At 39.7% G+C, this 25,000-nt stretch overlaps 4 protein-coding genes and 1 long non-coding RNA gene across 7 annotated transcripts in view; 2 read left to right on the plus strand and 3 right to left on the minus strand.

Moving 5' to 3' along the window:
- Nucleotides 1-509, minus strand: part of LOC138007815 (uncharacterized) — a 24,295-nt gene extending 23,786 nt beyond the window's left edge. The window contains exon 1 of the mRNA XM_068854893.1: nucleotides 1-509. This exon is cut by the window's left edge and continues 30 nt beyond it. Coding sequence (XP_068710994.1) covers nucleotides 1-469 — 469 coding nt within the window. The 5' untranslated portion in view covers nucleotides 470-509.
- Nucleotides 510-591: 82 nt separating this feature from the next.
- LOC138007830 (riboflavin kinase-like) lies at nucleotides 592-7,486 on the plus strand. 2 transcript variants are annotated; one of them, XM_068854916.1, is made up of 4 exons: nucleotides 592-800; nucleotides 2,947-3,098; nucleotides 3,412-3,514; nucleotides 5,842-7,486. In XM_068854916.1, the coding sequence occupies exons 1-4, from the start codon at nucleotides 677-679 to the stop codon at nucleotides 5,997-5,999; spliced, it is 537 nt and encodes a 178-aa protein (XP_068711017.1). In that variant the 5' UTR covers nucleotides 592-676; the 3' UTR covers nucleotides 6,000-7,486. The 2 variants fall into 2 exon arrangements, with proteins under 2 accessions (XP_068711017.1, XP_068711018.1); XM_068854917.1 differs by lacking the exon at nucleotides 592-800 and adding an exon at nucleotides 1,193-1,350.
- On the minus strand, nucleotides 6,621-10,346 carry LOC138007832 (uncharacterized). The gene is made up of 3 exons (XR_011124120.1): nucleotides 10,179-10,346; nucleotides 9,537-9,604; nucleotides 6,621-9,359 (listed from the first exon to the last, which is right to left on the minus strand). It is a non-coding gene; the product is annotated as an uncharacterized lncRNA (long non-coding RNA).
- On the plus strand, nucleotides 9,701-17,358 carry LOC138007817 (uncharacterized). The gene is made up of 5 exons (XM_068854896.1): nucleotides 9,701-9,999; nucleotides 12,248-12,304; nucleotides 13,086-13,218; nucleotides 15,259-15,395; nucleotides 16,090-17,358. Exons 1-5 carry the CDS (start codon nucleotides 9,823-9,825, stop codon nucleotides 17,191-17,193), a joined length of 1,608 nt encoding a protein of 535 aa, XP_068710997.1. The 5' UTR covers nucleotides 9,701-9,822; the 3' UTR covers nucleotides 17,194-17,358.
- Nucleotides 17,359-17,498: 140 nt separating this feature from the next.
- LOC138007824 (uncharacterized) overlaps nucleotides 17,499-25,000 on the minus strand; it is a 9,296-nt gene continuing 1,794 nt past the window's right edge. The window contains exons 2-5 of one of the 2 annotated variants that reach the window (XM_068854903.1): nucleotides 23,544-23,600; nucleotides 21,134-21,245; nucleotides 19,873-19,997; nucleotides 17,499-18,843 (exon numbers count right to left, since the gene is read on the minus strand). In XM_068854903.1, coding sequence (XP_068711004.1) covers nucleotides 18,625-18,843; nucleotides 19,873-19,997; nucleotides 21,134-21,245; nucleotides 23,544-23,600 — 513 coding nt within the window. In that variant the 3' untranslated portion in view covers nucleotides 17,499-18,624. The remainder of the gene's footprint in view (nucleotides 18,844-19,872; nucleotides 19,998-21,133; nucleotides 21,246-23,543; nucleotides 23,601-25,000) is intronic. The other variant, XM_068854904.1, reaches the window with a different exon arrangement.

Here is a 25,000-nt window from a genome sequence, read left to right on the forward strand (position 1 = left end):
GTCCTCCTTTGCCAATTATTCTTCCACAAGCACGCTGGGGCACATAAACCTCCTCCGTTTTTATTACAGGTTGTTCCGCTATAATTTTCTTGACCAAAATTTCCGCTCGCTTTGCCATTTCACGTTCACCTTGGATAAGGACAATTCTCTCCTCGTTCGTGTTTTCGGCACCATCGTCCTCATCCTTCAGATTTACACGGGCCCCGCTATCTCTTTCTATCTTTTTAATATTTGCTCCAGACTTTCCAATGATGGCCCCCACCACAGAACGAGGTACTTTGACCTCGATTGTTCTTTGATTTGCAGAGGCGACAGTTTCGTTTTCTTCCGCTGTGTCATAGCATAAGTTTTCTTGTTCCTCAAGATATTGCGAGTTTCGGCGTCTCCTGTACCACAAATAGAGCAACAATGCTACCACTGGAATTCCTAGAGCTATTCCTGCTCTTTGTTGATTGGATAGGGAAGGCATTTTTCATTTTGTTTCCGCAACACGCCTCCAAAGTTTTTTTTTTTTCCTGTGAATGAAAGTGTCTGAAACAAGCAGGCCAATGTGGTTTTTGGCTATGCCACCTGGCCTCGAGGTGTTGTTTATTTATTTCTCAAACACACTCGTACACTCATCGTCGTCATCCAGCGGGAACCTGCGAAAATATAAAATTTTCCTTTCTAGCCAATTATGGTTGTCACAAGAAGGGCCCAACAAGAAAGTACGTCATTCTTACCACAGCTACCTGTCTTTCTTCGTGGTCATGTTGAACATGGAATGGGACGAGGAGGCAAAGATATGGGGATTCCTACTGGTGAGACCTGCATGTCACGAAAGCCAACAATTAATAACAGATCTAGTAAAATGGGCCTTAGATGACTTGCCCATCGTAGAAAGTTACTTTTTTTAGCCAAACATTGTTCTCAAAGTAAAAAGAAACACCATCCATATTCGAGGCTGAATGTGTGCAAAAAAATCCCATCGATGTGCATGATGGGCATACAGTCAATTATTACAGATCACCCAGAATGTTTACTTCTCGTTTCATCTTAAAAGCGTAACTCTCTTTTTGGTCATTTTCAGTCATAAAAAAACACACTGGCCTCATATTGGCATGTACAAGCTTGTAATCTAGCCGATTCGTTGCGCAATAGTAAAGAGAACATATCTGGCCTGCGGTCTGCCGGCCAACCTCAGGCGCAGGTGTTCATTTAAAAGTTTTTTACGCTTTCGCGATCTTGTTCGTGTTCTCTCGGAGGCTAGGATGCCTTCTGATCTAAAAACAAGTTGTTTCCCGTATTTCTCTCGTGGGGAAGTAGTAAAAGGATTTGGAAGAGGCAGCAAGGAATTAGGCATTCCAACCGGTAGGAGAAGATTTTCCATTCAGATTCACCGATTTTAAAGTTCCGCAATCTTAAGTTTAATTTCAGTCGATTCTACAAGATTATTTACGATGAAAAAGTACCGATATTTGGTATTACTCTCAAAAAAATTCACCTTTCGTTGCATGACCCGACGTTATCATTTGAAATTTGAAATTTTTGCTCAAGCTTAGAATATCCAGAGGTCGTTTGTGTGTTTCCACGTGGGAGACCTTCAGATCTAGACCTTCCTTACTGAACATAAATGTTGCACTACAATGATAACAAACTGTAAATGTTTAATTAAATCAAGTCTGGGAGAAATTTCTTTGCTTTAATTCTTTTGCTATTTATTGGGTTGAGAGTACTGAAACTGGTTTTGATCTTCTCCCCCAATTCCTGTTAATGATTGGAAAAAATGCAGTTTACAAACCATTCATATCAGTGAAACAGCAGTACTGCCCCCTATAATTTCCTGACAAGTTTAGGCATGCTATCAACCAGTTACTTCAAAGTATATAGTCCTTGAATAATATCTTACCCTACATGTACATACATGTATTTACAAGTGAAGAGGATAACCAGTTGTGAATTCATAAACAGGAGTCAAAGGTGTGGGATTCTAATCCTGGAAACGAATACATCCAAAGATTTATGAAGATCCTGATAGTTTGAGTGATGAACAGCAACTTGTGTCGTCTTTTCACAGATTATTTGGTTTTAGTTTTGCCAAACTTGTCAAGCAAACTGTCTTCTAAAAGATGAAAGACAATTCACAAAAAAATTGTACTTGAAATTTCATATAATTATTGTTCCTATAAAAAAATTATTGGTGCCATGCTTAAGACAGGTAAAAGAGCAAGCACCCCCTCCTCAGGTTGCTGTGATGGTTTCCTGAAAATGCCTTTATGTTTGTCATTCTGTGGTCTAACTGTAGCTCTGAACATAAATTTGCAAGGATCTGCCGATACATAAACAGGGGTTTCAATAAGCACCGACAGCCGACGAAAAGTGTATAACATTTAAATTGTTAATTTTCCTTTTGAAATGGTTTTCCAAATTGTTTTTCGCTGAAAATTATCAAAAGGATGCGCTTAATTGCAAACTCTAACGGCCCCTTGTTGATACAGTCGGCTACTTGACTTACATGTAAACCAGCTGCCTACTTCAAATTTTATTGAAACCCCTGCATAAAATTAATGTCTCCCCCTCTTTAACACCCCCCAAAATCTTTTGAACATCTGTCATTTGTGCATACACATGCATGTCAACATGTGTGCAAAGGTTGGTAAATTATATATATTTTTATTTTTTTGGGCATCTGACAGCTGTGCATGTAGAAATACCCTGCAACTGCAGGAAGTTGTTTCAGCAAACATAACTGCCACCTTGGTTTTTAAAATCAAATCTTTAGATAAGAAAAGGTGAATGCTCTTTTGTTCAAAACATTGTTTATCCTTTTTCCGCAAATTTTTGCTTTATGTACATGTATGTTTTCTTATTAGTCAACTCACTTAGTTTTAATCTTCGATTAATTCGGAGTAGAATAATAGTCGAACGAAGGTTGTACTCTCCTAAGGCAAGTCTTTCCCTTTGCAGCAAATTTTCCTGTCAATGTAGTGGATAGTTTACCTGGATCCGTAAGCACTGGGATTTACTATGGCTGGGCAAGTGTCGATAAAGGACCTGTATACAAGATGGTTATGAGTATAGGATGGAATCCATATTACAAAAACACTAAAAAATCAATGGTGAGAATCAAGTAGTTTTCCCTTTAATTTGCAACATAATTGTTTGTGTTAGTTAACACAAGCAGCCCGAGGCTCAGAGGGTAAAAATTATAAGGATTTGTATGGGAATCCCGATAACAAACACTCAAAAAGATACTTACACACAAAAATTCTCAAGCGCAAATGATACTACTCGGGGCACAGATCAACTATTTGCCCTCTAAAAGTCATGTGATTGTGCTATTGTTGAAGGATGCAATTCATTTTGTTGCATTTAAGGGCTTACAGTGTTCAGGTTTTTAGCTGATGTTGTATCATTCTGCCTTTATCTCAGGAGACACACATTATTCATACTTTTGAGGAAGATTTTTATGGAGCAGAGCTTAGCGTGGCTATTGTAGGATTTATTCGACCTGAAAAGGATTATCCATCTCTGGGTGAGTTATAAATACTTTAGATTTTGATGTTCATGTTCCTAGTAATCTTGTTGTCTAACCCTAAATCTTCCAAGGGAATGACATGGGTGGCTTTAAAGTTCTTATGACTCTTTTGTTCCACTGTTTTTTAACTTTTTATCTAAATATTTATAGTGTCTGGAGTGTACACTGTAGTACTTCAAAAAATTTTCCCTCATAGTGCATCCAGGCATTTTAGTGGGCCTTTGATTTTTGGCCAATCCAGTTCAAGGGTAATGGTAACTAAGCACGTCAAAGTAGTGAAGAATGTGATTCCATTCCGAACTGTCAGGACATTCACGGCATCCAAAGGGTAACTATTGTCCGACATTTCTATAAATTAAGACTTGACAAAAAGCTCTAGATTTTCAACAAGACTTCTATTCTTACACTTTTGAACATTTCTTTCTGAAGAGGTGCCATCAAGTTACTTCTTTGACATCATTAGTTACTAGGGCTCAACTGGCTTGGCCAATTTTTTTTTGCGTATATATCAAATGCCCGCTAAAACCCATGGATATTTTTTTGAAGTACTACACTCCAGACACCATAGATATTTAAACGAAAAGTTACAAAGATGGGGACAAATAAGCTTCATGGGGATTTTGATAAAGATGGTGACCTAAGTATGTGTCTGACATCTACATTTGTAGCTACATTTTGTGCAACAAATGGCACAAAAACCTTTGCAATTAGCTGTTGCAAGTATGAAAGCACCCAAAGGAAATTATTTCCAAAATTGATAATAATAGGAAAAAACCCACAAGCTAACGCTATAAAAGATTCCTTTTAGTTTGTTAAATTTTGCTGGGAAAAAGTGGTGTTCTGCACTCCCAGGGTGATTATGAACCAAATTTCAGCCCCAGCGAGAAAGCGAGGGAAACTCCCAGCTAGTCGACTTTGTGTTGCTGTTTCCCAGCCAGCAAAGAACCTCCTGAATCTTTAGAAACTGCTCGCCAAACCAGTTTCTTTTTCTTAACATACAATACGTTATGAAAATTGGTGGTGCTCGCTACGTTAGTGAAACCAACAGGCATTTCTACACACGTGCAAATGAGCACCTTTTCTGGGATAAAAATTCTCACATTTTCAAGCATCTTAGTTTTTCTAAAAATTGTCACGATAATTGATGTTTCTTGCTTCAAAATTATTGATAATGCTACTTCTTTCTATCAACTTAAAATCAAGGAGAGCTTCCATATTGAGCGGTTGAAACCCGAACTCAACAAACAAGTTGATCATGTCAGTTTAGCATTACACTTTTAAACTTTTACCGTTATGTCAGTTGTGTTCTCTATAATATTGTTGGTTCGTTTGAATTTTACCTACTGGCAAAGATCATTTAAATTTACAAAGAAACATTGTTTTGAAGATGATGTTTGAAACATCAAAACATGTTCCGAAAATTCAAAAGTGTGGTTGTATTTTTTAAAATATTAGTAACACTTGTGCTATCCAGACCATTTGGAGATGTTGAATTAAGTTGGAGCCCTTTGCCACCCAGTTTTTCAACATTGTTAGGTACTGTATGTCTGTTCATACCAATCAGTCTTTAATGATGAATCCATGTACTCTGGAGCCTGGGACAATACCAGGCCTCTGTTGAAGCTTTGTTGAAGATGTGTTGAAACTGTTCAAATGCCACCCCAGTGGCCTATGGTCGTCCAAATGTTTCAATATTCGCTAACTATTCTATTCGCTGTCGCTAAAACTCATTCGCTGTCGCTAAGACTCATTCGCTGTCGCTAAGACTCATTCGCTATCGCTAAATTTGCATTCGCTATCGCTAAATGTCATTCGCTGTCGCTAAATTTCATTCGCTGTCGCTAAAAATTAACCGCTTCACTGCGTGCAGACAATGACAAAACACGTACGAACAGCAAGACGGCCTGGAAATGAATTGCGTGAGGGTCGGCCTTGGAGGTTTCTAACAATATTTTGCAACAGCGAAGTTGATGTAGTAATGACGAATACTGTTAAATGTCAGCGAATATTATGTTTTCATTTTAGCAAATGCAAATTAAGTTAATTCAGTACTAGCGAAGGAACATTTGCAACAGCGAATGAGTTTTTGCGACAGCGAATGAGTTTCAGCGACAGCGAATAGAATTTAGCGAATATTGAAACATTTGGACGACCATAGTGGCCAACATTGTTCAACAGCGTTCAACAAAATCAAACAGTTGTTGAAGCAAATGCTGAAGCTGTTTGACCAGGCTTTTGTTAATATGTTACGTTTCATTTTTTTATTTCATGCATTCATGTTGTTGAATGATGAAGCACCAAGTTCTTACTTTGTTTCATTTCAGAGGCTCTTATTGAGGCTATTCGTGCAGACATAAAAGAAGCTGAACAAGCTCTGGAAAAACCGGAAAACAAGTCAATTTCAATGCACAGCTTCTTTAGTAAAACAGACACTGATAAATCCAATGGTTGTTTATCAAATTCTGATGAAATTCAAGTGTAGTAAGAATCAAATTCAGCAGTCCTTTTTCTTGGAATGTCATTCTTATGCTTTCTGCAAGATGGCGGTGGTAATCTGGGAATCAAAGCTTTTGTCTGCACTGAAAGTTACACAGTCGCATTTAAGAAACAGTAACTTTTCAAGCCTGGGACTTATTTTTAATGACAAGAGATGTTGGGCTTCCAGAGAAGCCTTCACAGTCTCACAGAGACTTGAATCAAACCAGGTTAAACATATACTCCCAAGGATTTCACTTGAGGCGTTGATGTATAATGTTGGAGAGCAGGGGTGGCGCAGTGGTGAGAGCACTCGCCTCTCACCAATGTGTCCTGGGTTCGGTTCCCGGACTCAATGTCGTATGTGGGTTGAGTTTGTTGGTTCTCTTTCCTGTTCTGAGAGGTTTTTCCCTGGGTACTTTGATTTTTTCCCTCTCCACAAAAACCACTATTTAATTTCAATTGATTTGATTTGAGGTGATGTCGTTAGTGTCTCCAATTCAACCTCGTTCCCACGGTCTCTCTTCTCTGCCTCTATTGTCGTTGAAGGCCACGGTGAAACTTTTGGCAAAGTTTTTAAACAAATTCTGTCAAGCGGATTCAGAGCCACCTTAAAAAAATCACAGAATTAAGGGGACTCTGAATCTGCTAGACAGAATTCTTTTAAACTTTGCAGAAAGTTTCATGAAGAGACCCGACATAGTCAATCAAACGTTCAGTAATCAAAATCAATCGAACCCAATCGCTCGACTGAGTTCGATTGGGTTCGGTTATCGAAAATAATTGAACTCACCCAAAATTTTTGCCAATCGAACCTTTAGCATAAAACTGACCATTCTGGGAGCGGTGGTAAACGCTTACTGTGCTGCCCCAAAACGCGGTTAAAAGAGTGAAATCTTTCTGGACCAATTCTATTGAGGGTGGAAGCTCATCAACGTTTTGTTTTTCTGACGAACAAAATCGAACTAATCGCGTCGATTTTGTTTGATTGCGTTCGGTAATCGAACTTAATCGAACGATTGAGTTCGATTGATTTTTAGTTCGGCTTTGTTCGATTGACTACGCCGCGAAGAGAATGGGGAAATATGAAAGTATTGGTTTAAACCCTCTTTTCCTCTTTTCCTTGCACTTCCATCCCTAGCTTCTTTCCAAAATCCTCTGTGCCCTCCTCTTTCTGACACCAAAGAAAAGTGGTGCCCCTTTACACATACGTTATTTTATTCACTCAAAGGAGCAACTACTTTGATCATAATATTTATTATTATTAGTCCATGTTGGGTTTTTGGGGCCTTAACTGGTAAACAGATTTTTGTGCTCGTAACTTGAAGAAGGGGAAAGATTTTACGTGGAAAGGGTTGCATTTGGTTGCAATCCGCTTAGTACATTGAACGCAAAAAATAATTCGCAAATTTGGTCTGTGTGTGTCTTAAATTTATTAATTTTGTACAATTCAGTGGAAACTGCACCTCGTGTATTAAAGCAAACATTCTTTGTGATGTTTTTTAGCCTGATAAAAAAAGTTAAAAATTCCTGATTGTTGTACCCCTCCCATCCTCCACCTCTGGGGCAGACTCACCCAAGAAAGATTAGGTTTTCGTCCCCTAAAGACCTTTTAAATGCAACGCATGGATGGATGTTTTCTACAATCTCGATCTTGCACAGCTATTTTCTTCTGGGCTTTGCTAAGGCGGAGACGGGGTGGAGAGTGTTTCAAGAAAGTCCCGGAACTTTCGGCCGTAGTCAAGAAAGTAAAATGTTTTAAGTGGTGAAACTTTAGAACGGTTTTGTTCTCGTTATCTTGAAATCGCGTTCATAGAGCAGATCTCAATTTTTACGAATTACTTTTCGGGGCCGATAAGTTTACTGGGTTATTTAAAAACAGGCCCCTAGCGTTGAAAGCGCTATTAGGGAAGTTCTTTATTGGAGTTCTTGGAAAAAAAAAATACAAAATAAGAATACGCAGAATGCTACCAAACGAAATTTTAATGTGATTAATAAATCCCTCTTGCGAAAATGCTCAAATTAACAAAATAAAAGCAAACATGGGTTCGATTTCTTTATAGCAAGAAAGGCGAAAGTAGGCAAGAGGTGAATACTTATATTTAGTATGTACTAAAGCAGTGCAGAGCGTTGAAGGCGCGCTCTGGTTGGCTACTCATAGCCTGCGTAGAAAGCGTTCCGCTTCGAAACGATTTTCCGAAAACTGGCCGCGCGAAAGTTGGGGCAAGAGACTGTCTCTTGTCCAACTTCCGCGCGGCCAGTTTGCGCAGGAACGCTTGCTACGCAGGCTTGGCTACTCACCTCCGAGCAACTCGTGCGGGATTTGTGGCTAAAATTATTGTAATCGTTACAGGAATAAATGAGTTAAAATCATCTTTTTGTGCCATAGCATCTCACTGTTTTAGTATATACTAAAACAACTATTCACTCCAGGGTCGGTGGCTAAGTGGTGAATATTAACCTGGCCGTGAAGCGGTGAGGTAAATATCTACCAAGAGCCTCCTCCACTTCGGTGGATAGTTGTTAACTATAGTATACTTACATGGGCGGATCCAGGATTTTTCTTAGGAGGGGGTGCACCACTAAGGAATGGGGTGATTGATTGGTGACATTTAATTCCTCTTCCATAATACCAGTTTTATTAGAAAGCCACGGTTCATCTCAGAGAGGGGGTGCGCACCCCCTGCACCCTCCCCCTAGATCCGCCCCTGACTTAATTATCTAAATATTGCCTGTTGCGTATGTAGCAGCTAACATTTGTAACTTAAAAGTGTCGATGGTCTCGCCAAGTAAACATACCCAATTCAAATCCTTTAGGAATAAAACGTTTTGTTCCAAGTATTTCCATGTCATTTAAAAGTGAATGCTACATTATCGTGCAAATGCAACACACAAAGAACCTTAACCCCAAGAGTTTTATATTGGGTACAAAATTGAGTTAACCTAATCGGTCTATTGTCTGTTTGTCCGTCTGTTTGAGCAACGATGCCGTCTACGCTGAGGGTGACACGAAAAAAAAAACAAAAGGCATTTTGCCACATTTTTTGCCGTCCTTGTCCTGACAATTGCAATTAACGAGGCGACCAAATAGTTGAGGTTACGTGGAGATCGTAAACACTCAAGGGTAAATTTTCAATTTTTTCCCCAAACTTTCACACCATTCATACCAAGTTTGTTCCAAGACGGTTTGCACGCACTTTAATGTTGAACTGCTTGGGAAAATCGAGGGTGGTTGAATAAAGCGTAGTCGTCGTCCTTGGTTAAGCAGTTGCCTACATTCGAGTAAAATAGCTAATAAGTGTGTTCCCGTGGGGTGAGGACAATTTGCGTCCTCAATGTTTCGTAACAAAAATGTGACACCTGTGAACTAAAGAAACGAATTTGATCAACAACGGGAATAAAATCGAAAGGATAAAAACGAAGAGAAAAGTAAAAAAAAACGGTGTATTGTAAGGGGTTATCACTTTCAGTATTAACGGCCACGGCCGATAGAGCTCATTTTTCGTTGCCATAAGCGATGTCACTAAAATGAAACTCGACTCACCTTATTCGACTTAGCTTACGCCAATTGGCACATTGTTCTTTCAGTCTTTCCATATCTCATGGTTATCTCTAGCAAATTATCAGAGAAAAATATTCGATATTTTAGCCATTGATCTTAATTGCGATATTGGCAAAATAGTTCAACGATATTCTCCTCTTTGGTGTAATATAGTTCGACGTTTATGATAATAGTTAGAATAAACTTTCGAGTTTCTCTGCTTGACCGTTTAGGAAACCCTAATACTGATCCTCAAGAGTAGAATTCGAATTTCTTGCACCAAAGAGCTATGCGCATAAGGAGGATCGGAGTTGCTGGTTTAATCACCGAGAAACGAGCATGGAAAATTCCTCTTATAACTGGACTCTTTACCTGCATCTTAGGACTGTCTTGTTGTGGAGTTGGATTGAAATTGTTAGAATTCAAGAAAAGTCCAAGTTTACCTCCGATAATCGCTGGAACTCCGGTACGTTAGAACCACTGTACTAACTGTAATTAATCTGTCGTTTTTGAAATAACGTATTTTGACAATATATTTATAATAGAAGTCACAAGTGAAGCGAAAGGCAAAAATCATGGAATTTGGAAAATCATAGTTGATTTTTGCATTCTTTCAGCTTCAAATTCTTGAAGTTAACGACATACCTCTCAAACGTTTTGCTGATAACACTGTCGCTTGCCTAGCCAAATGCACGGGCCAAATGTTTCCGATTTCTTTAGCCTGGCAGCTTCAAGAATCATTCGTTTCACCTTCATTTCAGCAATACCCGTTGTGAAGCGAAGCTTGAATATATGTAAGCTAAGCTAAGTATACTGTCAGGGGCACCCAACGATAATCTTCGGGAGATTCAAACTCACGTTCTAAGAATTTCGGTTTTACGTTGCCGGACAGCTACAGATTTCTTTACTAAAACATCACCTAAAAGGTTCGCAAACAGGGAAAACTAGTCCCTTACGTTTTCGGAGGGGTATTTTTTTTTGCAATTTTTGACACTTAAAAAGGTCACCTAGCAGTATCGGATGAGCAAATGGTTCGGATGGAAGTTCTTAGAAGGTAACGTTCAGCTAGCGAATTCTGAAATGAAGATCGATATCATTCCCTATAATTTTTGGACACTTCAATTTTCAGCTGAAATATCCGAACAGATCAAATTCTTCTAGGTGATAACAAAATCTCTTTAGACAGGAGCCTAAAAACGTCTCTCAAAGGCTCTTGGCTTAATTTGCTCGTTGGGTACCCTTGTACTGTGGTGACATGGTACCGGTTCTGAGAACTGAACTTGTATAGAATTCGCAGTGAAGCTGGACGATTTTCTTTATGCGTTTTAACATTCAGCCTGTTTGCAACAATTAATAAATGAGTAATCATGGCGATTGTTGCTCGAGATGTGTCAACTAAAGTGTCAAATTAATAGCTAACGAACAAAACACTTAACACTCTCCAGAACGTTTGCATGCTAGTAAATAGCTTTTGTCGCTTCTGGGGTGTTTAATTCAAAGAAAAGTAGATGGGGTAATTACATTACTTTGAAAAAAGAGCTAAATTTGTTTGTTTTGCTTAATTAGGGATATAAGCAGTGGAAGAAACCAAAATACCTACAAACTCATCAAAGTCAACTAATTTACACAGTGTTAACAATACACTTCTGAATGCATCACCCAAGGGCCGCGGAGTACGGTTGAAAGTGGGGGGGGGGAGGGCTAGGTTTTGGTATGTGTCACGGAAGTGAGAGGGGAGAGGGAAGAGCTTTTAGAGAAAACAATACCGTTGGAGAAAGTGGGAGGGGGGCTATAGCCCCCCCTCAGCCCCTTCCTCTCCCTGTAGCCTCGAGCCGTTTGTGTTTGTTGTTGTCGCTGTGATATTTTAGGAGGTAACCACGTTGTATTTGTCACATCACAGAATACTTGAGAACCATTAAAAATATAGGCACAATCAATGAGCACGATGCCAATTCGAAATATAGCCATCACTTTAGGGCAGTTTCTTTGTTTATTTGTAGTATTCTCTACTTGCACAAATCCCATAATACACCTATTTTACCCCCCAAAACTTTGCATAGGGATTGTTCTCGATTTCTCTTGGAACATCTTCCTGTCCCAGGAAAAATTGCAAAAAATGTCTATGCAATTTTTTTAGGGGGACGGGGTGGGGCTAGAAGAGGTGTATTATGGGATTTGTGCAACTGGAGAATTGCAAGGAACCCGGATTCTTACCTATGTTGAGATCTTTATGGACAAAAAAAGAATGCAATCGATTAAAATTTCACCCCTAATTATCAGCACCTCTAAGAACGTTTAGTCGTAAGAGCTAAGTATTTCTCAAACTACTTGCAGTCAAGTTTTGATTCTCCCTACAAGTAGAACTAATTTCACGCAAATGATCAACGGTATACCCTTTTCCCAAAATGGTCCCCATTGCAGTATTCGCTTGTTTTCTTGAAAATTAGTCCTTGTTGGCCCTTTCTTAAACTTAAAATTCAAAAGAAAAATTAACCGTGAATGAGTGCAAACAAACAAGAGAATACCGTTATTTGTAATAAGACGTATTGTCCCCCAGGATATCTCTATTACGGAAGTGAAACCTCCTTCCCTGAACTGGCTGAATGGGGCATATTTTGTAGCGGGCTTTTGACGTTTAAGCAAGTATTTTCAAGAAAAAAATGGTCAATCTCCAACTTGAATATAGCAAATTGTCTTTTTTTATTTTGCTACAGATGGTGGTTTCTGGAATTGCGGGAATTATTGGTGCCCGCACGAGGAAAGGCTGGCTGGTAAGAAAATCTTAAGCTGTGACGTCTGTGGGCAGATGATGTGAAAGAAGTTCCTCGTTAAATATTAACCCCTTACTAGCTTCGATTTCTCGACTCCTTTTTTCCAGTTCAATTTGTAAATAGACTGAACTGGAAAAAGCAAGGAACCGTTAATGAAAACACAGCACAGAAAACGAGGCCAGTAAGATAATCATGGTGTCATACTAAGATGTAAATTCTAGCGATTGAGTGACTTGGGAGAGAATAAGTCAGTAGCTTTTCGCGGGCGATTTTTGCCATTCTACGTCAGTCAGTTTCTCTAGCAACTTCATTTTTCTTTCTCGTTTTATTGTGGAAGGGCAGTCTAGGAGTGCCTCTTCCTCGAGCTTTAGTGCCACTGCTTTAGATGGGGGAATAATTTTCCACCATTTTTGACCACAAATAAGGAGTAGTTTTTGGTCGTATCTGGTGTGGTACATTATTCTCGCTTTTCATAGATATAGTAGTATTGTGACAAGTATCTCAATGCGTAGTTTATTACTACTACGTATGATTCCAGCACGCAGCTGTATTCATCAGTTGACTGATTGCACACTTCTAACTATAAGCTATTTCACTTCGAATGTTCGTGTTACTGGAGTCAAAATTTGAGATTTGCAAAATGGATTCAGTTCCTTTTGAATTTAGCAATGTGCAAAATACGTTTTCATGATGAAATGAATACCTTGATAATGATCGAACTTTTCGTCTGATGCAGTGACAGACTGGCAATATCTCAGTCCCCTTTTTTTGTTCCAAACAGGTATCCATTCATGCGGCGTTCTGTTTAGTGGTAGGTGTCTTGAGTCTCCACCTGATAAATATATTCGTCGTCAAAGAAGCCAAGTCACGAGATCTTCACTGGACCAAGTGTCAGTCTAACTTCAAGGGATCAAGTAAGATCAGTGAATTATAATTACAAAAACTAGCACAACCACACCATGTGCGTCTCACTATCAAACAAGTAAAGAGAAGCCGGCCAGACGAATATTTTTATGTTCTATGGCATACCCCTGTTGAACTTCCTTGCGTAATTTCGTGGCTAGACTGACATTCGCATGTTTCCTCCCTGCCAAGGGACTCATCAACAGAGACACAACACACAACTCGTCAAACATCACATTTGAAGCTCCGCTAGCATTCAAATGATGGTGGCAATTTGGTCTTATGTCTTATAAGGATTCCCAATTACATAACATGCCAAAACGAAATTTAAATTGTGAAGGATACTTTAATGCATGTTTTCGTGGTTAGCCTCAGTGACATATAGCAGGCTAGCCACGCAAATACTCAATTATCTTTCACGCTGTTGAACTGCTTACTATTGATAAAAGCGAGATCTCTGGTTCAACCATGTCATTTAGCTGCGCCATCCAGTTGTACAAAAGCTTTTTTTAAGTCAGTGGTATATTACAAGGAGACACGACGTTTGCGCGCACAGAACAGTGTTCAATGAGTGGTGATCAGTGTATCAAAAGGTCGCTCGTTTCATTTAAAATGGTTTCAAAATTTAAAGGGAAGCCTTTAAAAAATGCAAGCTTGAACGGGACTGGAACTTATGACCGCAGCTATAATCCACAATCAAATACTAGTTTTTGTTATCTGTCTGAACCATGCAGAACCTTTCAAAGCGCACCATAGTTAATCGAGGGACTGGTTATGAAACCTTGGAACCTTCAAAAGCGAGAACAATGTTGTTGCAATCGATGTTGAATCGACCGTGACCCTGCACAATCTTTTGTTTTCGCTTCGCACGGGTTTGCAAATTAGTTGCGCATAATTTAATCGAAGGATTTGATTGGTTATCTTCTCGAAAAAAGGTGTGTTTTGTGCAGGGTCAAGGCCAAAAATACGGACAAAAACATGAAACAAAGGAACTTGTCGAGTTTCATAACCATCTCCATGCGTTAACTATGAGCGCACGCAAGAATATTTATGAAGCAGAGCACAAAACGGTTTCGTTTTGGGTGTGTATAGTATGGTGGTATTCACTCTTTGGGGATCTGAACAGTGTAGACAATCTCTTTCCCAAGGAGACAAACCTGGTGGGAAAAGCCCAGTCCAAGGGATCTCCTTTTTTTCTTTTTTATTGCATCCGTCGGAGAGTCCATCATACACCTTATTCCAAAATGGCCGCCATTTTAGTATTCTTTTGTTTCCATGCAAATTGGCCCTTATGGCCTCGCTTTCAAACGCAAAATTCAAAAGAATATTTAACCTTGGACGAGGCCATAAGGGCCAATTTGCATGAAAACAAAAGAATACTAAAATGGCGGCCATTTTGGAATAAGGTGTATTCAAGTCCCCATCAGCGTCAGAAACGTGTCTATTTTTAAACCAAGTTTTGCGAGACAATGAACAATATTAGACCAAATCGGCTAACTCAATGTTGTATCAGTTCAAACCCTTTGGGAATAAAACATTTTGCTCCTGGTATTTCCACATCATTTAAATGTGAATGTCCATTGTTATTTAAATACAATACACAAAGAATCTCAACCCCGGGAGATTTCAATCGGGTACAACATCGAGTTAGCTGCTTTGGTCTATCGTTTGTTTTCCCGCAAAACTAGTTTAAAAATAGACACTTTTCTGACGTTGATAGGGACAAACCTGATACTAGATTCTTTCTCTTGGGTAATGGATTCTTGACCCGTCCAATCATCAGGCGGATGCTTATCAATTGCCTAAGAATCATCAGCCAAGAATTAGATAGTTATAAACAATGCTCATTACACTGAGGCTATCAAGGGGCCAGATAACCACGCCTCCGGTGACAATGTAACCAAGCGACCAGGCTTCCGACAAAAATCAATCCAATACAGAGTTCCTAAGAAGAGATACGGGGAATCGGTTGTGTTAGAAATGTTTCAAAGCATTACCTACCTTCGTTTTTATGAAATGTGCAGTACATATACATTTGTTTTCACTTCTAGAGTACTGTCACCGGTATGCAGCAACTCTTGGTATGGCAGGCTTGTCAGTTTTGGCTGTCACTTTAGCTCCCGCGGGAATTATTTGTTGCGCTACCAAAAAGTTTATGACGTCACAGCATCGTATAAGCGAAGCTGAGGTGGGTCACTAAATGCTCCTCGTTCATGTACACGAGATTCTTGTATGCAGACAGGTTTTTACCCAGCTTGAACGTACCTTATTATAGGCAATTAACGCTTTATAAATGGACGAATTAATTTAAGTCGTGTTAACTTGTGTTAACGTTAATCTTCGCGCTGTTAATTAAGTTGCCCGTTCATTTTCGCAACCTTAATTACCATCGTTTTTCCCTATCTTTGACACTCTCCAGAGATTTTTTCACTTAGTCAAACATTAGAATTTATTTGCGCACTTTAATTCACATCAATCTTTTACATTAGTAAATCGTTTACTGTGCTTCAACTGTATTTTCTTCGTGTCGTCAACAATTTTTTTTCCGGCGGGGGGGGGGGGGGGGGGGGGGGTTGTCGGGTGGCAGAGGGGTGTAGCAGACGCGTTTATTTCCAACATTTTGAAATTCTACCCCATCTTTCGCGCTAATTTCATTTATTGGGAAGAACAATTTCAAATACTAACACGAGCGTTAATTTCTTATAATAAGGTAATTTCATTTTTGTTTTACAATGCCTACAGAGCATTAGGACGGTTCTTGGTGGCGAAACTAGAGGATCATTTTTGGTTTATATTGCCTCAAAGACGTTTTTAGTTTCTTGTAGCGTGAAAGTTCCCCGGTAACTGAATGAAAGAGGTTTGTTTGTTTGTTGTTTTCAAAGGGTGAAGACAGTTGTACATTAGGTAAGGAACGAGAGTCCAAAGCAGCCACGGAGAAAACAAGGAATTCCCCTCCATCCAGAGAACTGCAACTTCCTGATAGGAACTACACAGACAAACATCTACAGCATGACAGCAAATATCAGGGAGTATCATTAGTCCCAGCCAATCACAGAGGAGATCTTAATAATAACGTGGGGGATACCCACCTGGTAAAAGATATCGCACTCGGTTTCGAGCCTCGAAAACGCGTAGACGGTAGTTACTGTCCCAACGTCACAGCCTCTGACGACCAGACCTCCGGAGAGGATACGACTCGCAATCAATGTCTCGCACCTGCCAGGCGTGAATATGCACTTAACCAAGTGCTGACAAATGTACAGCTCACTTACCAGGATCCTGGGAACGAGGAATGTGTAAAGCAGGGGCAAGCACCACGAACAGAATATCACGAGAACCAATTTGCTCCCGAAAGCCGCACTTCGAAAGACAGGGATCTTAGCAGAGATCTTCCCAGCAACAAGGTTCATGGAGATCCCCCCTTTGCTCCTGACAACCATTCATCCAACAAGCAGAGGCCTAGTAACCATGTGAACAGGAACATCGCGCGTACAACAGAGGCATTAATGAACCGTCCGTCCAATCATCAGGCTGATGTGGTTCAATTGCCTAAGAATCATCCGCCAAAGAATCAGACAGTTGTAAACAATGCGCATGAGACTGAGGTTATCAAGGTGCCAGATAACGACACCTCTGGTGACGATGTGTCCAGCGACCAGGCCTCCAACAAAGATGGATCCAATACTCAGGCTTTTGGAAAGAAGGAGCTTGGAAATCCTCAGTCGAGTGACGTAGCTGCCATATTCATTGTACCGGCAAACAATCAAGTATTTCGTAACCACGTCCCTGGAAATTACGTGCTTAGAAAACTACCGCTGGACAAAAACGTACAGGATGGTACCAGAAATGAAAGGCAAGAAAAACCAAAGCAAAACCTGCACACAGACAAAGCGACGCAGAAATGTTCCTCGGGACAGTCGCTAGCAATCAATCGTCAGCAGAAGAACATATTACTTTCAAACACAACTGATGATTCATTTGCATAAAATATGGCACAGTTTCTACTTTCTGAAGTTTTCAACATTTTAAGAGTTATTTAGCTTTTAATCAAACTTCTAGTCTAAGCTAAAAAGCTTTATATTTGTCCTTCAGTTTTATTGTAAACAGTTGTTTTGCATTCATGATTAACAAGAGTAATGGCATAAATTTGATTCGAGGACATGACTTCATTCTATAAAGTTTTCAAGCGTAGTATAACCTTTATAGCAAAAGAGGCGATACACCATTAGAAACTACCTCCCAAAGGAAAAATTCGTAAGCTTACGTACGCCTTTGTTTCAGGAGACGCCACAAGATATGGCGGTTGCTCGCTTCAGAAAGTTTCTATAGAAAATTACACTGAAGTCGTGATTGACCGACCCCTTCCAAGACTTTTATTCTTATCGGTAATTCTATATACCTGTTTTTTTCTAAAATCGAATACCCTAACCATAATTAGATCATACATTTTTCAAAATGTTTTACCAAATACTGACTTTTCTCATTCTATCCCTTTAATATTATGCCCAAACATTTGGAGACTGACAACATTTAGTAACGGCGGCCAATCGGCTTCGCTTTTCATGTAAGTCGTGTTAGTGCTAAACTGCTCATCGTGTACTATTTTGTAACGCTCGTTCCCAGGGCTTTTTTGCCGACTGAGAGGGCGCCCTACGGCCCTGGGAACCAGGTTGTTAGAACAGAGCATTTTCTCTCACACGACCAGCCGCGATTATGGTTAACGAAGTAAAAGATGTTATTTGGTAAAAGAACAGCAATTCCCTGTGAATTCATAGTTTGGAACACCATCATCGCGACCCTACGGTTCATTTGTAGGGCGGCCGCACGACGTTGGACATAACACTTTTAAGACTAAACGACGAAACCTTTGAGTTCATACTACATGTTTCAACAGAGACTTCTGCCACCGTCAGTTAGTCAGAATACAAAGTGATGGAAGCTCAATTTATAATAAATAGAAAATGCTAATGTGAAAAACAATAACAACGGAATGAAGTATAGCGTGAAAGTGTGGGAATTACAGTGCAACGCGCCTTACCGTGGCCAACCAACAAACTTTCACATTAGATAATTATGTGTAAATACGTCAACTCAACAACCCATGCAACGGTGTTCAACTTACAACTGTGCGAACTTTGCAAGGAAGCGTGACTGTCAATCAAATTCACACATCCTGATTGGCGGACAATTTGCAAAAAACTTTGTTAGGTGGCCACAGTAAGGCGCGTCGCACTGTAAGAAGATAGTTTTAGATTGACATGGTGTAATTTTGATGCAAAGAGGGTTGTTCTCTCTGAATATGAGTAGCCTCTTTTATCTTGAGTTGAAAACTGGTGGAGGCGTGATCTAAAAAACGAGGCGTGACAAAATCTGATAACACTTTTCTTGAAGTAAATAATCGGAGGCTCTACGCGGTTTCAGACTGTGGTTCCGATTTCCCTGGTGCGAGAGTTATTTTTTCCGCTGGTAAAGCTGTACTTGTGTATCAGTGAAGAGGTCGCAGCTGGAGACTGGTAGTTGGACGAGAAGAAGTTCTTGCTCCCTGTTCGCTCTCTTTGGCCCATATGCTCTGACCTTGCTCTAAATTCACGATGGAAGGAATTTCCCAAGGACGCGATCGAAAAGGGACCGTCTCCCTGAAATTTGAGAAATCAAATCCTGTTGTGGCATTTTTCCGAGTTGCTAAAATAATTTCCTAGAATTGGAGTCAATGGGGATTCGGTAAACGCCACATCGAAGAATCAGAGTTAGTCTTCCAAAACATGCACCTGCCTGGTAAGTTGTCTATGCTATGCTGATGGAGCCTAAGAAGGCCGAATCAGCTGTCCATGGCTGCCAATTGACCGGATGAAATGGTTGTACGCATGCGTGGTGTGTTGGCCACCACCGGGTTGATACCTTCGATACCTTCAGTGATTTTGTCTTGAAGTAGCTCTTATCTAATTTTCAGTAACACATTTCACCAACTTACGAGAGAGGAAGCATGGCTGACTAGTATCCAGCTGAACTTTTAAGTCGCGAGTTTAATAGACGACTGGCTCAGCTCAGGATGAGCATCGGAGTACCATGCAGAAGGTAGTGAGTTCAATTCCGACCGGACAAACACTCAGGGCCTTAAAATAACTGAGGAGAAAGTGCTGCCTTTGTAATTACACCCACAAATGGTTAGACTTTTGAGGCTAGAAACCTTAGGCTCCCACTCACAACCCTTGTTTATAAACTCTGTGGACATTAAAGATCCTACACAAAGCGCGGGAAAATGTGCAAACGCGAGCCACGATTGGTTTGGGTTTCATTTCTGATTGGTTGAAAAAATGGCACGAGAACTTTGAATCAATCACTGAGTGAAGTAATGCAAAGCCAAAGCAATTCGCTAATTACCTTTGACACTCAATGGAAAACCGCTCTATTACTGAGAGCTAACACTATTTAGTGCTACCCCCATTAAACTCCTTACTTACTTACATATTCACTGCGTCTGTTTTCAAAACTTGTCACTTCATCGGCCTTGAACCTCTCTTGAGGGGAACGGTCAATTAAGTTCATAGCAGTTTTTTTCTGATTAACAATGGGAGGAACTTCTCAAGGATGCAATTTATAAGGGGCGAATCTATATTTATGATAGATCATGGAGAGTTTCGAGAGAGTATACCTCAAAAGCTTACCGAAACATTGCAGCAAAGTAGTTGGGAAGATTCTATCACACCAGATAACGAAATAGCAGCTTGGAGAATCAAAACGCTGATGAGAGCGATCATCAAAATCGATTCTGTATCGTACGGGCATTGCACTAAATGGACAGAAGAAGAAGTGAAATAAATGAAATATTAACGGCACTTTAATGATTGACCAACTTCTCAGCCGTCAACCAGGGTTCAGGGTTCAGGTAAGACAAATATATTTACTGGACTTGTAACCTTTTCATTTTTAGCAATTGGGTTAAATGAGTAAACTAGTCAAGGAGAAGGGAAGCAATTATATGCAGTAAATGTGAAATGTCTGGTCAATGACACGGCGTCTTTTTGAAATGCTAACCTCTTACTAGCTGAGCGCGATGGACGTACTGGGGAATCATTGGCCCAAGGTCGTGGCAGTACGGGCCCAGCACAGCGAGTTCCGTACAAAAACGACCCAGGGTCAACATTCCCAGTACGGTCCCGAGCAAGTATGTCATTTATTATATGGCCAGCCTCGTTTCTTTGAGCAATCGCACACTTCTCCAGCTTGGTAAATGTTCGTAATCTTCGTCTTCCATCAGCGAACTTTGAACTTTAACCTTTTACATGTAAAACTAAATTCCGCTTGCTATAATTATACTGTTGTGATGTGTCCTTTTTGTGTTTCGCTCAACTTGAATTTCGCGGGAAAGAGAGAAAAATACGGAAACGGACCGTTACCATGGTAATGGTCCGTTCTGTATAACGCCGACCGAAAACCAGCCAATAAAAGTGCTTCATTTAGCCTGAGAATTGCAGGTCATTAATAATTAAGTGTCATAATCACATATATTTAACAATTATTCTACGAGGGCGCGCTGGATATGAAATGATATATATAACCAACGAGGCGCTTAGCGCCGAGTTGGTTATGATCATTTCATATCCAGCAAGCCCGAGTAGAATAATTGTTTTATTAAAAACCCCAACATCACAACTCTTTTATGTTCAATTTATTTGGCTATTTTTTCTCGGAGCCGCAAAACTGTGTATTTGCTGCTGTGTTCATTGACCATATTTGGTAGTGCAGGTATATGAGCTGATAACCTGTGTCCGGCGAGCCAATGAAAATGCTGGAAATGTGATATCCGTAGTTCAGTTTTTAATAAATATATATATATATGACTCGATAAAGGGTATGAAAGAAAATGAGTTTTAATCAACTAATTGAACTGCTATTTACAAAACTAAACAGTGATGGCTGTCTCACCATGTTCACATTCACCGAATGTTCTGCGAGCGGTTAGCGCGAATCCCACTAACGCCGCGAGGATTCCTCCGAGAAAACACGAAATGATGGAACAGCCGAGAAATAGTCCTGTCTGAAAATGCAATAAATAAACGTTTTGCAGTGAGCTTTTCAAGTCTTACATGAGCAGGCTAGGCTGATTAAGCTTAGCTTAGCTGAGCGAGGATAATCTTGGGTAATGAAAAATAGGGTTAACTTTTTAAAGTGGTACTACGACCAAAGAACAAATCTCTTTTTTTCTTTGGATTTCAAAACTATGTTAACTAAACACCAAGTAACCCAAGTTTTAAGTTCTGATTTAAAAGGACCCCTGAATTTTCTTATTTATTGGTCCGCCATTACGAACTTTAAAATCTGGAGAGAGCTGGGTCGAGGAGAGAATGACGTCAAAGCCTCACTAGTTTAAGAATGCAATGCGTGTGTACACAGCTGAATTAATATGCAGCACGGGAGTTTCGGGCTTTCAGACTTTTAAACCCGTGTTTTGCATATATAATAAATTGTGTTTACACGCTGAAATTTTAAGCTAGTGAGTAAATGACGTCATTTTCTCTAGATCCAACCCTCTGAGGTCTAATCGGTCAGTTTTGAACGTGAGTAATGGCGGACCGTGAAATCCAAAACTTACACTCAAAATAAATAGCCTTTGGATAAAACTCAAAGCTCAAAACTTTGTAAGGTGTTAAGCAAACACGCTTTCAAAATCTGAAGGAAAAAAAGGAAATGATTTTTTGATCATAGTACCACTTTAAGAACTTTGGTGCTGCGTCATATAATCGTTTGAATCAAATAACTTGGTGAAAGTAAACCAGACCACCTCACAGAGAATATTTGGCCATCTGGATTCGGTTTGTCATGTTTCAAATGTCCCTATAGGGGTTTAAAAGTTATTTTTATGAATTCATTTGATGACTAAATTAAGCTAAGCTAAGTTTAGTGAGGCTACAATCCTGGACAAAATTGTTTGGACAATAAAGTCAATAAAGCTCAAGCGGTTTCTAAGGCAATGTATGGGAACAACGTTCTCTGTCTTCCCCTACCCCTTACAATGTTGATTTGAAACCCGAAAGCATTCAGAAAAGCTGCAATCAGTTGAAGGTGTCCTAAGAGTTTTTGGCCACGATTGCAGGTGAAGAATAAAGTTAAGCAGTGACTGTTTAAAGGGCTTTTGTCACTGCAGGGCAGTTCGTTTTATGTAGTTTTACCGTTAACTCAAGAATTACTTTTAAACACCACAAATCAAAGCGAAAGAGAGAAGTGATACTTGGCCTTAAAGGGGTAGCATTGTGGGAATTATCCCTTATTTTCACCATAAATTCACTAAATCAATTTTCCGAGACTTTTTCATTCTTAAATTGCTTCTGGATCACCGCATTGAGATAAAAATCGATTCAATTTTAAAAGGAAAATGAGCCACATTAATTACAGTGCGACGCGCCTTACCATGGCCACCTAAAAAAACCTTTTTACAAATTTGTCCGCCAGGCAGGATGTGTGAATTTGATTGAGAGTCACGCCTCCTTGCAAAGTTCGCAAAGTTGTAAGTTGAACACCGTTGTATGGGCTGTCGAGTTGACGTATTTTCACGTAATTGTCAAATGTGCAAGTTTGTTGGGTGGCCACGGTAAGGCGCGTTGCGCTGTAAGTTATTACGGAGTTCATCTAAGATGTTGGGCCCGACGTTTTCAAGTTGGTATTCATTTTAATCTTGGCTACGCGAAACCAAAAACACACAAGAATGGTTTATTTGAGCTAAAATAGCCGTTTTGAAGAAAATTTGGCCATCAATTTTAGCTTGCCATCGGTAAACAGATCTCCGTTGCTTTCTAGATTTTTACTAACAATCCATGACACTGCCCCTATTGTCCAGATAAGTGATAAGTCACTTCTCTCTAACTTGTTCGCGCGATCGCCCATAACCCGCTCTTCAAATATACATATATTCCATTCACAAATCAAAGCTTTGTGGCGAAGAATGTCTGTCGAGCATATACAGAATTTAAGTTACAAACAACTTTGAAACACTGTTAGGCTGAAAATGCAGTTTTCAAAAACCGCAATTACAATCCATTTTAATCGTCTTCAATTTTGCCTATCACTCACGGTCTACTTTTGTATTTGCTGTTTTATTCAAACGTTCCTTCAATGTTGCAAGAAGTTATTTTTGCGTTTCGCTTGATTTGGTTGCCAGTTCCCAGTTGTTGAACTTGACTAAATTTCTTGACACAACCCCTTTTATATTCGACATTTTTTTGTTTAAAGTAAAAAGTGCCATCAGATGGCACAATTTTACTGAAATGAATAAAAATTTATCGCTTGGAAAGAGAGAGAACGCCGTGGGATAACTTCAAAACTGCAATCAATGTATTACCACAGTTAATTTGCCAGTGTATCCGCCTGTTACTCCTAATACTCCGGTCAGTACAATCTAACAAAAAATAAAATGAAATTATAAATACAAAATAATAAACAAAATGAAATCCACAGACTAATTTTCAGTATTAAGCCTGAGTTTATCGCCATTCTCACACTTGCTTGGATCACTTAACAATGCACCATTCGTTTGGAAAAAGAAAATATTTGACAAATATTCACCGAAGTGGAGACTAGTGGAGGCTAGCACTAGCCACCGACACTGAAAGAGTGAGATAAATTCCTGCAACGATTTCAATATAGCCGAAGCAATAGTTAACAATTATTCCATAAGCGCGCGTTGGATATGAGATGGTAAATAGCCAAGGAGGCGCGTAGCGCCGAGTTGGCTATAACCAGTCTCATATCCAGCAAGCGCGAATGGAATAATTGTTTTATTAAATTCCTTCAGCTCCAAAAATTTGGAAGTACGAAATACGAGCGGAAAAAGCGAGCAAATCCGAGCGAAATCGAAAAAAACTTGATGAGAACTGATGCGATGTTGTGTAATACCTTGTTGTCAGACAGACGCAGGCTCATCACAAAAACATTTCTTGCCTTTTCGCGTACTTCTAAATGTGGGAATTGATCCAAACTTTCCACAAAAAAATTTTTTTTTCTCCTTTTTGGCTTTATTCAAAGAGAAATTTGGCATTCCGACGAAAACATTTTTAGCTTAGCAACGCTTAACGCAATTATTTACCATATAAGGTCAAACCAAGGTATATGAGCTGATAAATGAAGGGGTAGTTTCTAAAGAAACTGTGGTGCTGCGTCGGTGGGGAAGTAGTATACAAAAATTTGGTTTTATCAACGGAGTTGATAATGTAAATTGGCCACCGTACAGAGATTCTAAAAGCTGACGTTTCGAGCGTTAGCCCTTCGTCAGAGCGAATAGACGAAGGGCTAACGCTCGAAACGTCAGCTTTTAGAATCTCTGTACGGTGGCCAATTTACATTATCAACTCCGTTGATAAAACCAAATTTTTGTATATGAGCTGATAGCCGAGATTGAGTGAACCAATCAGAGCACGCGAAATGCATTATCCGAGGTTGAGAATTTAATAACGAAGGATATTCGGAGTTTGAATAGCCAATCAGAGCGCGCGTTCAACGCTCTCCACTGTTTTAGTGTATACTACATACAAAATCCTTGGGTTCTCTGTCAACAGAACCCGAGGACTCTGGGTACGAGGCTGCGGCTTGACTATGTACAACAGGTGAAAAAACATAATTTTGTGTGTGCGACGCAAATTGAGTTAGCTCCAGCAGTAAATACGAATTTTGTCGCATGAATACTAATGTAAGAAACAGTCACTTAACTGTGATCGCTGGTCGAAAAGTGATTGCTCAGTCATGATAATTTGATTGAGGCTAAAAGCTCTTTTGATAGCTTTCGCATTTTTACAGCTGCGA

Source organism: Montipora foliosa, chromosome 6, assembly GCF_036669935.1.
Source record: "Montipora foliosa isolate CH-2021 chromosome 6, ASM3666993v2, whole genome shotgun sequence".
Taxonomy (NCBI): domain Eukaryota; kingdom Metazoa; phylum Cnidaria; class Anthozoa; order Scleractinia; family Acroporidae; genus Montipora; species Montipora foliosa.

What these genes read in the sequence shown, in the direction of transcription:
- LOC138007830 (XM_068854916.1), top strand. Translation starts at nt 677, where the DNA reads ATGGTTGTCACAAGAAGGGCCCAACAAGAAAGTACGTCATTCTTACCA. An exon ending in AGATATGGGGATTCCTACTG is followed by an intron (nt 801 to 2,946) that starts GTGAGACCTGCA and finishes TTCCCTTTGCAG; the next exon opens with CAAATTTTCCTGTCAATGTA. An exon ending in AAAGGATTATCCATCTCTGG is followed by an intron (nt 3,515 to 5,841) that starts GTGAGTTATAAA and finishes GTTTCATTTCAG; the next exon opens with AGGCTCTTATTGAGGCTATT.
- LOC138007817 (XM_068854896.1), top strand. Translation starts at nt 9,823, where the DNA reads ATGCGCATAAGGAGGATCGGAGTTGCTGGTTTAATCACCGAGAAACGA. An exon ending in GTCTAACTTCAAGGGATCAA is followed by an intron (nt 13,219 to 15,258) that starts GTAAGATCAGTG and finishes TTTCACTTCTAG; the next exon opens with AGTACTGTCACCGGTATGCA. An exon ending in ATCGTATAAGCGAAGCTGAG is followed by an intron (nt 15,396 to 16,089) that starts GTGGGTCACTAA and finishes TTGTTTTCAAAG; the next exon opens with GGTGAAGACAGTTGTACATT.